We start from the raw sequence: 16,336 nt of genomic DNA, 5'->3' as shown, positions 1-16,336 counted from the left end.
TTTTACAGAGTTAGTATAAATCTGAATTCACAAACTCAGATATACAAGGAATATCTAAGTCGCTTACTGTCTTCAAATCAATTTTAAGAGGATTCTGAGCACTCCTGCCTGGCTGGTAGGACATTTAACTGTAGCTATTCTTAGAGCTCCCACCCTTACCCCGGGGTCGTGCAGAAGTCCCTGTGAGACTGTTTTGATCATCAGATTTCTGGTCACCCTAGTTACTGTAGAAATACCCATATCCCTGTCCAAACGCTCCTGCCAAGCACAGCAGCCAGGCATGGCTTGGAACCTTTGAGACTGAGAACCTGTGTCAAGGATCCAGCTTCCCTCCGCGCCTCACCCAGACAAGCCTCCCTGAGCTCTGCCTTCCAGCAAAACCCTTGCAACCCACAGATGTCTCTCTCCAGTCCCAGAGGTCTCCTCTCTCGGAGCCCTCATGACCCTTGCCTCTGTCCACCTGACAGACACATATGATTCCACTTTGGTATCATAGTACCAATATTGGTACCAATATATAGTACCAATATTTTCTGGCCTTAAAAAATGGCTATTTCATTTAGTTCAAACTAATAGCTATTCAATTAGCTTTTTTTTTTTCTTTTTTTAAGTCTGGGTGGGCAACTGACTTCAGTCTATTTGTTGCTTTTCAAATAGCAAAAATCCCTGAGGCAAGTAAACAGACTACTTTTTTCGAGGCAAGGGAAAATAGAAATAAAAAATATACATTGAAGTATTTTGACACATTTATATGGTAATAACAACAATGTTAATGCTAATAAAACTCATTATTTTTATTATAATATTCCTCATACCATCCCCCTTTCTCCATCTGTATTGTCAGTGCATGATTCATGGGGCCTTAGATTATTCAGGCTGTGTTGATTGTCTAGCTTTATCTCTCCCTCCCGCATACCATTCACACTTCAGCCATGCTACCCTACCAGCAGCAACCTGTCTTCTCACCATTATACCAACTCTTCTGTCTTCCTGGAAAGCACCTTTCCCACCTCAACCTTGTCGTGCCAGTAAATTTCTACTCCTCCTTAAAGACTTCGCTGAGACATGATCTTCTCTGTGACTTCTCTGCGTTCCTCTCCCCAAAGTTATTTATTTATTTATTTATTTTTATTTTTTATTTTTTATTAGTTTCTGCTTTATAACAAAGTGAATCAGTCATACATATACATCTGTTCCCACATCCCTTCCCTCCTGCGTCTCCCTCCCTCCCACCCTCCCCACCTCTCCCCAAATTTAAAACATCATCCTCTATATTTTCATAGTACCTTATACTTAAGGCACTTAGACTTAAGGTGATCGAATAATTTGTCATTTAAACTGGGACCCTGTTTAAGAGTGAAAGAGGATGCTGCTACTAATTACACCAGAACAACAGACATAAACCAGGACTGCCTGAGGCAAACCAGGATGTACTGTAACCCTACTTACCTTTACTTTGCTGTAATGATTGTTTACATGTCTATCATTCCCACCCACCCCCCCCCCCCCCACACACAGAGGCAGTGAATCCCTGGAAGGTGTAGGCCTTAGCATCTAATATGGCTGCTGACATAGTAATTGACTGATTAAATCTTGGGAATTTTATTGGAGCAGGACATTCTAGACTAGTGAAGTGGTTGAGACAAACAAAAGGCGATGGGAGGGAACATGTGCAAGGAAAGCAAGTACACCAGTTTGGGAGGAGCAGATGACTGCGGATTGAAACATAATTTGGGAAAAGATTGTGGAAACTCTTGATTTTCAGGTTCAGGAATTTCTAACAAAGTGTAGGAGCAGGGGGAGGTTTAAACATGGGGCGATGACATGAAGGATAACTGATAGTTGAATTTAAGCTGAATTAGAGAGAGGGAAATGCAGAGAGAACTGAGGAGACTATTTGGATAAAAAAGATGAAATTATGAATGCCTGGACTAGGACTCTTTGTCATTTAACCTTTTGTGCTTGATGAAAACTTAGGACCCTTTAGATTGCAAGTGACAGAAACCCAAATTAACCTGGTTTAACCAAAAAGGGAAATTTATCAGCTCAGCTAACATAAGTACACAGGCATTACTGGATCCAGGTTCTCACACAGTGTCATCCCATCTGGACTGTTCTCTCCATCTCTTGGTTCTACTTACTTTATTGACTTCCTTCTCAATGGAGTTCTCCCCAGAATGGACATCAGTAGCTTCCAGCCTACTTTCTACCAGCTTAGCAACCCCAGTACAAAGAGAACATCACTTTACCAATAGTTCCAGCAAAATTCCTGAGGAAGGCTCTCTAGATCATGAAAATCAAATCACAGAAATAAAATTATCAGGAAGAACCATAAAAGTGATGAGCTTCCAAATGAGCAAGAAAAGGAAATGTACTCATTCCAAAATGATCTAGGTTATATTTTTTCAATATATTTAAAATATAAAAAACTTTATGAGAGTCATTATCTTTTAATTCAATAAATATTTTTACATATTATGAAACTGGACATATCGTGTGAATTATCTAGACAAAATAGAAATTATTTCACCTTTTCAGTCCTACCTTAGATGCAACAGTATAGGAACTGATCTTTGAAGAAGTCATAATGGAGCCAGAGGAGGACAGAAAAGAGCGATTAAAATGGCTCTATCTTTGTGAGAATTCCTATTTGGTTTTGTTGAGAAACCAGCTGATAAACCTCTTCATTCTGAAATGGCAGGATCTGTGGGTTTGAGAAACACATAAATTTATTTGTAGAATTGATAGCATAATACTGAGAACACTATAAATATGAATTTCCTGTGAAATTTATGTTCTGAATAAAGGGTATAATAATGTTCAGAACACAAATCCCAAAGAGAGATACAAAGATTCATCTAGTTTTAAGTAGATTTTCAATAACAAGAGAGTGCATATAGGGGCTTCCCTGGTGGCGCAGTGGTTGAGAGTCCTCCTGCTGATGCAGGGGACACGGGTTCGTGCCCCGGTCCAGGAAGATCCCACATGCCGTGGAGCGGTTAGGCCCGTGAGCCATGGCCGCTGAGCCTGTGCGTCCGGAGCCTGTGCCCCGCAACAGGAGAGGTCACAAAAGTGAGAGGCCCGCATACAAAAAAAAAAAAAAAAAAAAAAGAGAGTGCATATAGAATAATTCTATTTGGTGTTCAAGTTATACATACATATACTTACATATGCATACATATATACAGAAATATACAAATATATATATTTGTGTATATTTGTATATAATATGAATGAAATACTGCGCCTAATATAGTAGCTATCACTGGTTGGTAGGATTTGGTACAATTTTAGTTTTCTTAGTTTCTTAGTCTGAATTTTTTACAGTTTCTACAATGAATGCGTGTTACTTTTAAATGAGAAAAGAAATCAAAAAAGTTTCTTTAAGAGGAAAACGAATTCTGACATAAAGGGAAACTAGCACTGCCCTTTGAAGTGATGTCATGTGGTCCTTCTCACAACTTTTTCCCTCACAAATATCCAGGATTATCTCAGAAATTATATTGAGTTTGATGAACCATTGACCGGAAAGACTGTGGCATTTCTCTTATTATGCAAATATTAATCAAATACATTTTTACAATATTATGCTAGAGTAAGTGATGAGAATGTAATCATATTCATTGATACCTACCTTACTAAACCATTTTTATTCCTTTTAAGAACACACCTTTCAAGAACAAGGTTCTGATACAGAAAGTAATGTGAACCAAGGATCCAGCTTGATAGAAGCTATATTTAAAGTATTGTACCACTGCAATTTTTCTCCACAAACATTTGGAAATGTTTTTGTGAGCTACATGGAAGAAGAACATTTATGGGACTTTTTATATAACATTCCAGGTATGAGAAATTTTCTATTTGTAGAAGAAGTGTTTTATAGATACTTAAATATATCTTTAAAGATGTTTTAAAATTTTTATTGATGTCAGTTTTGCTGAATCTGTTATTTGTAAAGGATTATCTTACATTTTTTCAGCATAAAGTCTTCTTTTGGGAATCATTAACCATTAGTTCCTGTCAAAATTTAATATACTTGGGACAAGGGTGAGGGGAAAGTTGAGGGGGAAGATTATGTAATGCAGATTTTTTTTATTATTAGGTAGTGTTCTCTCATAAAAATTTAATATTTACCACAGATTATGTTTTGCTATTGAGCATATAAGAAATTAGTAAGATGTGAAAAATAATTTGTGATTCGTGGGTGCTTTTATTAATAAACTGATGGACAAAACTGCTGGCCAGTTTTCTTCAAATGTAGTTTATTATTATAATCATAGTGCATCTCTCTCTACAAGGCAATTATGTCCTATCATTGTTCTGGGGACAGTATGTGTTTTCCCCAGCCGTATTGTTTGTTTGCCCGCAGCTGGGGTGGGTATTAAAGACAGAACGGGTTGCATATCCGAATAGGAAGTGTTCACGGGTTACCCCACCTTCAGGACCAGGTGTAAACATTCTCACATTGTTTTTTTTAAATTTTTTTAAAAAATTTATTTATTTATTTATTTATTTTTGCCTGTGTTGGGTCTTTGTTGCTGCGCGCGGGCTTTCTCTAGTTGCTGCGAGCGGGGGCTACTCTCCGTTGCGGTGCACGGGCTTCTCATTGCAGTGGCTTCTCTTGTTGCGGAGCACCGGCTCTAGGCACGCGGGCTCAGTAGTTGTGGCTCACGGGATCTAGAGCACAGGTTCAGTAGTTGTGGCACACGAGCTTAGTTGCTCCACGGCATGTGGGATCTTCCCCGACCAGGGATCGAACCCATGTCCCCTGCATTGGCAGGCGGATTCTCAACCACTGTGCCACCGGGGAAGCCCTCTCACATTGTTTTATCCTTAATATTCTGCCTTTATATCTCTATACTTAATGTCTTGGGAAAATGAAGGATGAGGACTTAGTGGTTATTCTGTTAGTCCATTAACTATTTAAATCATTTACATTTGGCTTTCAACCTATATACTTCCTTATACACTTTTTTGGAACCAACCAACCTTTCCTTAAAATATTTACTAGAATCCATATAAAAAATCTAACTGGCTCATATCATGGTTTCCTTCTTCCTGTACTTTTTAACTATCCTCCAGACGTGAATACCTTTTAAACTATTCTTAAGTCATTATGTTACATCTTCTCTTGGTCATTATCCCTGCAAAGTAGCAATAGATAACTATGTAATGATTTCAAAACCCTGAATCTATCACTTAAAGACTCTGTAATAATTATCTCCTTTTAAAGTCTTATTTTCTAGTTCTCATGTATTCTCTCACTGTTTCCTTTTAACCCCCAAAATGGTCAGTCTCCTAAGTTTAAAAGACTGCATTATTTCTGATGTAGACTTTATTGAACTGAAAGAAAAACAACCTTGAAAGCCCCCTCCACCCCCTGCTGGTTTTAGTTGTTTCTGGTCAGGGTAAGAGCCGAATTCTCTCACAAGATTCTAAAGAATTGGTGACCCACATGCTTCAACCATTATTTATCTTTCACTTCTTAAGTTCTTGAACCATCTGTCACTCAGCACAAAACTGTACTGAAAATGACTTAGAAGAGATCAATGGGTTTCAGGTGGTAGCCTGAGAAAGCAAAACTGCTACTTGCTTCTAATTAGTCTTCTCTCCCATCTACATATTGAGCAAACCCGCCTCCCCATGGTCAGACAAGTCTCCTGGAACAGGAACAAGTAGTACACATATTCATAGAGCCCGAATTTTGTTGAGGGGCTCAAAGGGGCAGAACTTCAAACTGGTGAAACATCCCTGGCCTTTGTACAAGTTGTTTCTACATCAACATTATGTCTTCTCTGGAACCTAAGACCTTGCAGTGGTTGTGAGGGACAGTGCCTTTGTGTTTTCTCTCCTATTTAAGTCTTTGCAAAAGTTTTCCTTTTCTTCTGTTACCAATCACAGGTATCTTAAAAATGCTATTAAGATAATAAAATATACTCATTCATAACAAAATTAAGCCCTTTATGGTGGTTTCTGTTTGACTTGAAAATATGACAGATTTAAAGGAAATATAGCTGAGACACATCATAATCCCACAATATTTGCATTTTACCACTAACAGATCTGTGTGTCAGTAAATATAATTACCCAGATCGACTGGAGTACATTATTTAAAACCTGGTGTATTTTCTTCCTCCTGAAACACCTTTCTTCCTCCTGTCTATGGTTTCTGTATAGCTTGTCCATAATATATCACAGTCTTATGATTTTAGGGTATAAAGGTGAGGATGAAGTAGGCAGTATCCTCATCTTATTGCAAAGTAAACCAGGGTCAGAAATGTTAAGAGACTTGCCTAAGATTATCCACTGATTAAATTGCAGATTCAGAACAAAACAAAAAAAAAAAACAGAATTTCTGATCACAGGCCATGTTATTTCTCTTTATTTTTTTCTATTAGACTAAACTTTTTGAAACATTTGCTTTGTGAACATTTGAATTCCGTAATGAAACACATAATTTGATTTAATAATTAGAAATCTAACATGTAACTCCTTAGAATGAACATAAGCTAGGGGGGAAAACAAGAGTGGAAATATCCATTTAAAAAAAGATTACAAAAGATAGAAATACAAAAAACAATTAAGTTGGGGACCTCATGTGGGCATTTCAAAGGCCAATACACTCTAAGTAATAGATTTGGTAGCAATCATTTCAGGCCTGTACTCTCAAAGTAGGTCAGCAATCTTTAGTTGGGCAAATGAAAATATCAAAACGTAAGTTACTTTGACTGTACCTCAGTCACACTATTCCTTAACTCCCTTTTTCTTTTAAAAGAAATAAATGTCTTTAACACATACTGTGAGTTAAACTTTATAAGAAACTACTAAACTGTTTTTCAAAGTAATCCTGTCTTTTTACATTCCCACCAGTAATGTAAGAGTTTGGGTTGCTCTATACCTCACCAACACTTGGAATTGTCTTTTTGCTTTTATTCATTCTAAGGAGTATGTGCTATTATCTCACTGTGACTTTAATTTACAATTCCTTGGTGATTAATGACATCAAACACCTCTTCATGTTCTTAACAGTCATTTGAAAAAAATTCTTTTGTAAAATATCTGTTCAAACTTTTCTTCATTTATTAATTGGATTATTTGTCTTACTGAGTTGTAGAGTCCTTTATATATTCTTGATACAAGTTATTTGTCAAGATAATGTATTAAAAAATTTTCTCCACAGTCTATTGCTTACTTTTTCATTCCCTTAACAAGGTCTTTTGATAGGGAGAAGCTTGCAATTTTGATGAGTCCAACTTAACAGTTTTCTTTATAATAGTGCTTTTTTGTGTCCTAAGAACTATTTGCTTATCTAAAGAGTGCCAAGATTTCTCCTATGTTTTTTTTCTGGGAATTTTATAGTTCTAGTTTTTAATATTTAATTCTATGATTAATTTCAAGTTGTTGCTTTTTTGTGTGGTGTAAGTATTGAAATTCATACTTTTTCATACAAACATGCAATTTTTCCCAGCATCCTTTTTAGAAATCACTGTTCTTTCCCAGTTGAATTACTTCAGTGTTTTTGTCAGAAATCAAATGAACAATTGATCAAATGCATATCTAATTGTGGATCTTCTATTCTAACACTTGGAACTACATGACTATATTATTTGCTTTCTGCTTGTCCCACCTTTATTCCTTTTAACCTTTATATTGGTCTTCTTTAGATTAACTGAGTATTTTTCAATATGACATTTTATCTTTGCTAATGGCTTATTAGATATAACTCTATTTATTTTAGTAGTTGTTCCAAGGTTTACATCTTGTGATGAGTACCTTTAACTCATCACAGTTTACTTTTTACTATTATAGCACTTGTACATCTAATCTAAGAACCTTACACAAGTATATTTCTATTTACTCTCTCCTGTTCTTTATGCTAGTGTTGTCATGTAATTTCTACTAATGTTATAAACCCCACAATCTATTGGGTTTTTTTAGTTTTAGTCAGTTACAGTTTAAAGAAGCTAAAAATGAGAAGAAAGTCTTTTATATTTGTCTATCTATCTACCATTTCTGGTACTCTTCTTTTACTTGTATAGATCTAGGTTTCTGACGGATATCATTTTCTTTCTACCTGAATTATCAATACTTCCTTTAATATTTCATGTACTACAAATTTTCTGCCATCAATTTATTTTATTTTATTTGCATGAAAAAAGGGCTTTGACTTCATATCTGAAATATTTTTCATCAGACATAGACTTTTGGGTTCAGAGATTTTTTTTGTTGTCTTTCATTTTCCTTTTTCACTCAGCACTTTGAAGACATTATTCTATCTTGTGGCTTGCATTGATTCTGATGATAAATCAGTATAGGTTTTAAAGTGTATGTTTCCTTTTATATAATGTGTCTTCTTTTTGTTGTTCATTTTAAGATTTTTCTCTTTATCACTACTTTGCAGCAATTTTATTATGATGTGCTTTGTTTTGGTTTCCTTTGTATTTATTCTTCTTGGGGTTTGTTGAGCTTTTATATCTGATGATGTTTAGTTTTTATCATATCTGTAAATTTTTCAGCCATTCTCTCTTGGGATATTTTATCTTTTGTCCCCCCTACCACCACTTTTTTCTGGGATTCTTATTATTAGACCTCTTGGTATTATCCCACATATCACTGAAGCTGTATTCTTTGATTTTGTTCTTGTTCTTGTTTGGTTTTTATTTTTTTGCCTTCTTTCTCTCTGTGGTTTGGTTTGGACACTTTATATTGTACCTTCAAATTCAAGGATCTTTTCTTCTGTAGTGTATAACTGCTATTAAGACTATCCAGTGAATTTTTTTATTCCAGATATTTTTAATTTCTAGCAATTCCATTTAGTTCCTTTTTATATTTTGTATATCTCTCCTCATTTTAAAATCCTTGCACATATGTATGAAGTCTGTTTTAATTTAAACCCTTGTTTGCTCATTCCATAATTTCTATCATTTTTGTGTGTCTTTCTATTGGGTGATTTTTCTCCTGATTAGGGATCACAGCGTTTTTCTTTTTGTTTTTTTATGTTATGGAAAAAATGCCAGATGTTATGAATGTTACATTGTTAAGTGTCTAGATTTTGTTTTTGTCCTTTACAGATTTTGTTTTCACTAACAGTTGTGTACTTACAGATTTTCTAATGTTGAAACGGCCTTGCATATCTTGGATAAATCCCGCTTGGTCATGGTGTATAATTCTTTTTATGCATCATTAAGTTCAATTTGCTAATATTTTGTTTAGGATTTTTGTATCTATGTTCATGAGATATATTGATCTGTAGTTTTTTTTTTGGTAATGTCTTTGTCTCGTTGGTATTCAGGTAATGCTGGCTTCAAAATGAGTTAGGAAGTAGTCCCTCTGTTTCTATGTTCTGAAAGAGATTGAAAGGAATTGGTATAATTTCTTTTTTTAAACATTTGGTGGAATTTCACCAGTGAACCCATCTGGGCCTGGTGCTTTCTGTTTTGGAAGATTATTAATTATTGATTAAATTTCTTTTATGGATATAGGCCTATTCAGATTGTATATTTCTTTTTTGTGTGTGAATTTTGGCAGATTGTGTCTTTCAGGGAATTAGTTCATTTCATTTAGATTATCAAATTTTGGGAGCATAGAGTAGTTCATAGTATTCCTTTACTATCCTTTTAATGTCCATGGGATCTGTAGTGATGTTCCTTCTTTTATTTCTGATATTAATAGTTTGCATGCTCTCTCTTTATTTCTTAGTTAGCCTGACTAGAGGCTTATTGATTTTATTGATCTTTTCAAAGAACCAGTTTTTAGTTTTGATTTTCTCTATTGATTTCCTGTTTTCAGGTTCATGATTTCTGCTCTAATTCTTATTTCTTTTCTTCTGCTTAGCTTGGGTTTAATTTGCTCTTCTTTTTCCATTTTCCTAAGGGGAAAACTTTGACTCTTGATTTTAGATCTTTCTTCTTTTCTAGTATATGCAATCTGTGCTCTAAATTTCCCTCTAAGCATTTTTGCTACATCTGACAAATTTTACGTTGTGTTTTTATCTTCATTTGGTTCAAAGTATTTTACAGTTTCTCTTGAGATTTCTACTTTTACCCATGTATTATCTAAAAGTATGTTGTTCAATATCCACCTGTTTCAGAATTTTCCAGTTACCTTTTTGTTATTGATTTCTAGTGTAATTCCATTGTGATCTGAGAGCAAACATGGTATACTCTATATTTTTAAAAAATTTGTTAAGCCATGTTTTATGGCCCAGAATGTGGTCTATGTTAGTGAATGTTCTATACAAGCTTGAGAAGACTGTGTATTCTGCTGTTGTTGGATGTAGTCCATAGATGTCAATTATACCCAACTGATTGATGGTGGTATTGAGTTCAGCTATGTCCATAATGATTTTCTACTTTCTGGATCTGTCCCTTTCTGATAGAGGGTGCTAAAGTCTCCAACAATGATAGCAGATTCATCTAGTTTTCCTTGTAATTCTATCAGTTTTTGCCTCACATAGTTTGACACTCTGTTGTCAGGTGCATACACATTAAGGATTGGTATGAATTCTTGGAGAACTGACACCTTTATCATTATGTAATGCCCTCCCTTATCTCTAATAACTTTCCTTATTTTGAAGTCTGCTTTGCCTGAAATTAATGTAACTATTCTTGCTTTCTTTTGGCTAGTGTTAGCATGGTATATTTTTCTCCATCTATTTGCTTTTAATCTATATGTGTCTTCATATCTAAAGTTGACTTCTTATAGACAACATATAGTTGGGTCTTGGTTTTTGGTCTCCACTGATCAATCTCTGTCTTTTAATTGGTGCTTTTAGACCATTGACGTTCAAAGTGATTATTCATATAGTTGGATTAATATCTACCATATTTGTTACTGTTTTCTATTTGTTGCCCTTGTTCTTTGTTTTTATTTTTCACTATTTTGTTCTGCCTTTGTTGGTTTTAACTGAACATTTTATATTATTCTGTTTTCTCACTTTTTTTAGCATATCAGTTATACTTCTTTTTTAACTTTTTTAATGGTTGCCCTAGAGTTTCCAGTATATATAGAAAGACAGAGTTTGCAACTAAGTCCACTTTCAAATAACACTATACCATTTCACAGATTGTGTGAGTACATTATACTAACAAAATAATCCTAATTTCTCCCTCCCATCCATGTATCATTTCTGTCATTCATTTCACTATACATAAGCATATATAAGAATGCTATATACATAAGCACACATAATTAAACACATTGCTAGTATTATTATTTTGAACAAACTGTTTTCTGTTAGATTAGTTATGAATAAGAAAAATAAAAGGTTTTATTTTACCTTCACTTATTCCTCTTCAATGTTCTTCCTTACTTTATGTAGATTTCAGTTTCTGACCCATATTGTTTTCCTTCTACCTAAAGAATTTCTTTTAACATTTTTTGCAAGTCAAGTTGACCAGCAACAAATTTCTTCAGTTTTTGTTTGTCTTGAGTAAGTCATTATTTCTCTTTCACTTTTGAAGGATAGTCTTGCAAGGTGCAGAATTCTAGGCTGATTTTTTTTTTTTTCTCTCAACACTTTAAATATTTCATTCTACTGTCTTCTTGCTTGTATGGTTTCTAAGAAGTTAAATGTAATTCTTATCTTTCTTCCTCTATAGGTAAGGTGTTTCTATGTTCTGGCTTCTTTCAGGACTTTATCTTTGATTTTCTGTAATTTGAAAATGATATGCCTAGGTATATATTTTTTTGGTTGTTGTTGTTCATTCTTTGTTTGTTTGTTTGTTTTTTAGCATTTATTCTGCTTGGTGTTCTCTGAACTTCCTGGATCTGTAGTTCAGTGTTTGACATTAATTTAGGGAAAACGCTCAGTTATTATTGTTTCAATATTTCTTCTGTCCCTTCTGTCTTCTCCTTGTATTCCCTTTACAAGTATGTTACACCTTTATAGTTGTCCCATACTCCTTGGATATTCTCTTCTGGTTGTGGGGTTTGTTTTTTTTCAGTCTTTGTTCTCTTTGCTTTTCAGTTTTGGAAGTTTCTACTGAGACATCCTCAAGCTCAGAGATTCTTTCCTCAGCCATGCGCCTTCTACTAATAAGCCCAGAAAAGTCATTCTTCATTTGTTACAGTGTTTTTGATTGCTAGTGTTTCTTTCTGTTTCTTTCTCAGTATCCATCTCTCTACTTACATTGCCCATTTGTTCTTGCATGCTATTTACTTTATTCATTAGAGTCCTTTACATATTAATCACAGCTGTTTTAAACTCCCAGTCTGATAATTCTGATATCTTTGCCATGTCTGTTTCTGATGCTCGCTCTGTCTTTTCAAATAGTATTTTTTGACTTTTAGTTTGTCTTGTAATTTTTTTCTTGAAAGCTGGACATGATGTTCTGAGTAAAAAGAACTGCTGTAAATAGGCCTTTACTAAGTGGTGGAGAGGTGTAAAGGAGGGGAAGCATTTTATAGGTCTATGTTTAGATCTCAGTCATTTAGTGAGCCTATGCCTCTGTGGTGTACTTAACAAGCATTTCAGTTTTTTTCTTACCCCTTCCTTAGGTCTGAGAGTATGGTTAGAGTGGGCTGGAGCTGAGTATTTCTCCTGTCCTAGGACAATTAGGCTCTGAGAATATGCCTAGTGAGTTAGGCTCTGTTTTTGTAGTTTCTCCCAAGGGCAGGCCTTAAGAAAAACAGGGTGTGCTGGCATATTTCCAGATGTTTCTTTTTCCCTCCTCTTGCTGGAAGCACTATAGGATTTTTCTCTGATATCTGCTGTGGAAACCTAGTCAAGTTCCTGGAGGTAAAACTCACAAGAGTGTAACAGCTCCCCCATGAGAGGGTCTCCCTAGAGGTTTGTTTGTTTTTTTTTTTTTTTTTTTTTTTTTTTGTGGTACACGGGACTCTCACTGTCGTGGCCTCTCCTGTTGTGGAGCACAGGCCCCAGATGCGCAGGCTCAGCGGCCATGGCTCATGGGCCCAGCCGCTCTGCAGCATGTGGGATCTTCCTGGACCAGGGCACAAACCCGTGTCCCCTGCATTGGCAGGTGGACTCTCAACCACTGCGCCACCAGGGAAGCCCCTCCCTAGAGTTTTAACTCTCAGACTTGTCTACACTGAGCCTCCAGCAATTGATCAGTTACAGCTGAGATTTTCCTACATTGGTTCTGGTTCCCAGGATAGTTTCTGCTTGTGAGTCTCTACTCCAGTAAGCTGTGCCTTGCTGTATTTGCCTGTCTGTCTCTCCAGTCTGGGGGGTTGTGGTTTGCCTTGTGTCCTCACCTCTTTTACAGATCCAGGAAGAGTTGTTGATTTTTTTTATCTGTTCAGTATTTTACTTGCTGTTAGAATAAAGTAGAAACATCCAAGCTCATTGTATGCAGAGCCAGAAATCAGAATACCCTGCCACTTTCTTTTCTCTGTTCTCTGTTCTCCATTTCTTCTTTCTTATCTCTACCATAGGCATCTGTGGATATTGATTAATCTTCCCTGTAGTAGTATCTAGTGCTCAAGATGTTTCAGAACCCTGCATCAGGAGAACACTGGGCACCACAACACTGTACAATTGTAATTTTTCCAGAAAACTCTTATCTTAGGTAATAATAATAATAGCAAATACTTACAGAGTGCCTACTATATGGTAGTTACTTTACACAAATTAATTCATGTAATTTTAAAATAATTCTTTTAGGTAAGTCTATTATTTTATCATTTTCAATTCCTTGATTTTATTTTGAAAGGAATAAACATACCCTTTTAACAAAAGGAAATAGAGGAATTCCTGGTTTTCTAGAATTTTTAGATATCTGAGATGCATTTAATCCATGACTCCAAAGAGTTCAAGCCAAATGAATGTTAATTACTGATACGGGAAGAAGGCTTCTTTATGTCCTTCAATGAATTAAAGTCTTGAAACATCATTAAAAAGACAGACAGCTACACCATCCACCATTCACATAAAGAGCAACAAGTTTACCTAACTGATGATTATGTCATGCTAAAAAATAAAACTCTCAACATTTGATATCACCAAGATCCTCTTCACCATGGTGTGTTTTTTTTTTAATTGAGGTATAGTTGATGTACAATATTATACAAGGTTCAGGTGTACAACATAGTGATTCACAGTTTTTAAAGGTTATATTCCATTTATGGTTATTATAAAATATTGGCTATATTCCCTTGTTGTACAATATCTCCTTGTACCTTATTTATCTTATACTTAGTAGTTTGTACCTCTTTGGGCATCCTTGTCTTGTTCCTGATCTTAGAGAAAGTGCTTTCAGCTTTTCATCATTGCATATGATGTTAGCTGTAGGTTTGTCATACATGGTTTTTATTATGTTTAGGTATGTTCCCTCTATGCCTGCTTTCTGGAGAATTTTTATCATAAATGGATGTTGAATTTTATCAAAAGCTTTTTCTGCATCTTTTAAGATGATCATATGGTTTTTATTCTTTGATTTATTAATGTGGTATATCACATTGATTGATTTGCAGATATTGAAAAATCCTTGCACCCCTGGGATAAATCCCACTTGATATGGTATATGATCCTTTTAATGTATTGGTGGATTCAGTTTGCTAACATTTTGTTCAGGGTTTTTGCATCTATGTCCATCAGTGATATTGGCCTGTAATTTTCCTTTTTTGTGATATCTTTGTCTAGTTTTGGTATCACAGTGATGCTGGCCTTGTAGAATGAGTTTGGAAGTTTTCTCTCCTCTACATTGTAATTTTTTGGAATAGTTTGAGAAGGATAGATATTTGGTAGAATTCACCTGTGAAGCCATCTGTTCCTGGACTTTTGTTTGGTGGGAGTTTTTTTAAATTACTGATTCAATATAATTACTGGTAATTGGTCTGTTCATATTTTCTATTTCTTCCTGGTTCAGTCTTGGGATATTGTATATATCTAGTAATTTGTCCATTTCTTCTAGGTTGTCCATTTTCTTGGCATATAGTTGTAGTTTCTTACGATGTTTTGTATTTCTGTGATGTCAGACATAACTTCTTTTTCATTTCTGATTTTATTGATTTGGACCCTCTCTCTTTTTTTCTTGATGAGTCTGGCTAAAGGTTTGTCAATTTTGTTTATATTTTCAAAGAACCAGCTCTTAGTTTCAGCACCATGGTGGTTTTAACAATGGGTTGTCATTTGAGAAATATCACCTTGAAATTTGAGGGCAAAAAAAATCATATAGATGCTCTTTATTGATTCAAGTGATGGTCCCTGGACTTCCCAGTCATTTTAAAAAACAAACAAAAACTTTTATTGCATTTATCACACAAGTAATACATAGTCATTGCAGGTAATAATTTTTATTGGAAAGAAGGGAAGGAAGAAAGGGAGAAAGAAAGGAGGGAGGGAGGGAGAAAAAGTAAAAGAAGAAGAAGGAAAGGAAGAGGACAATCACCTGAAATCTCATTAGTCATTGATAATCACCATTAACCTTTTAGAGTACATCTTTTAATTCTTTTATATATGTATGTAGATATGTATTTTTTAATAAAAATAGTATCTCATACTCTTTTCTAACATGCTCTTTTTTTTAAGGGTGAGCTTTTTATTTTAATGTTTTTACTTTAGACTCATCCCACTTTTTTTTTTAATATCTTTATTGGAGTATAATTGCATTACAATGTTGTGTTAGTTTCTGCTGTACAACAAAGTGAAACAGCTATAAATATACATATATTGCCATATCCCCTCCCTCTTGAGCTGCCCTCCCACCCTCCCTATCCCACCCCTCTAGGTTGTCACAAAGCATCAAGCTGATCTCCCTGTGCTATGCAACAGCTTCCCACTAGCCATCCATTTTACATTTGGTAGTGTATGTATGTCAGTGCTACTCTCTTATTTTGTCCCAGCTTCCCCTTCCCCCTCCTGTGTCCTCAAGTCCATTCTCTATGTGTGCATCTTTATTCCTGCCCTGCCACTAGGTTCATCAGTACCTTTTTTTTTAAGATTCCATATATGTGTGTTAGCATATGGAATTTGATTTTCTCTTTCTGACTTAGTTCACTCTGTATGACAGACTCTAGGTCTATCCACCTCATTACAAATAACTCAATTTTGTTCCTTTTTATGGCTGAGTAATATTCCATTGTATATATGTGCCACAGCTTCTTTATCCATTCATTTGTTAATGGACATTTAGGTTGCTTCCATATCCTGGCTATTGTAAGTAGTGCTGCAGTGAACATTGGAGTACATGTGTATTTTTGAATTGTGGTTTTCTCATAGTATATGCCCAGTAGTAGGACTGCTGGGTTGTGTGGTAGTTCTATTTTTAGTTTTTTAAGAAACCTCCGTACTGTTCTCCATAGTGGCTGTATCAATTTATATTCCCATCACCAGTGCAGGAAGGGTCCCTTTTCTGCACACCCTCTCCAGCAT

At 35.2% G+C, this 16,336-nt stretch overlaps 1 protein-coding gene across 3 annotated transcripts in view; it reads left to right on the top strand.

Annotated features, from left to right (window-relative positions):
- KIAA0825 (KIAA0825 ortholog) overlaps positions 1 to 16,336 on the top strand; it is a 408,362-nt gene that overhangs the window by 180,804 nt on the left and 211,222 nt on the right. For all 3 annotated transcript variants that reach the window (XM_060093150.1, XM_060093152.1, XM_060093151.1), the window contains exon 15: positions 3,664 to 3,843. In XM_060093150.1, the coding sequence (XP_059949133.1) occupies positions 3,664 to 3,843 (180 nt within the window). The remainder of the gene's footprint in view (positions 1 to 3,663; positions 3,844 to 16,336) is intronic.

The sequence above is a fragment of the Mesoplodon densirostris genome, chromosome 3 (genome assembly GCF_025265405.1).
Source record: "Mesoplodon densirostris isolate mMesDen1 chromosome 3, mMesDen1 primary haplotype, whole genome shotgun sequence".
NCBI classification, from domain to species: Eukaryota; Metazoa; Chordata; class Mammalia; order Artiodactyla; family Ziphiidae; genus Mesoplodon; species Mesoplodon densirostris.
This window is presented reverse-complemented; position numbering and strand designations above follow the sequence as displayed.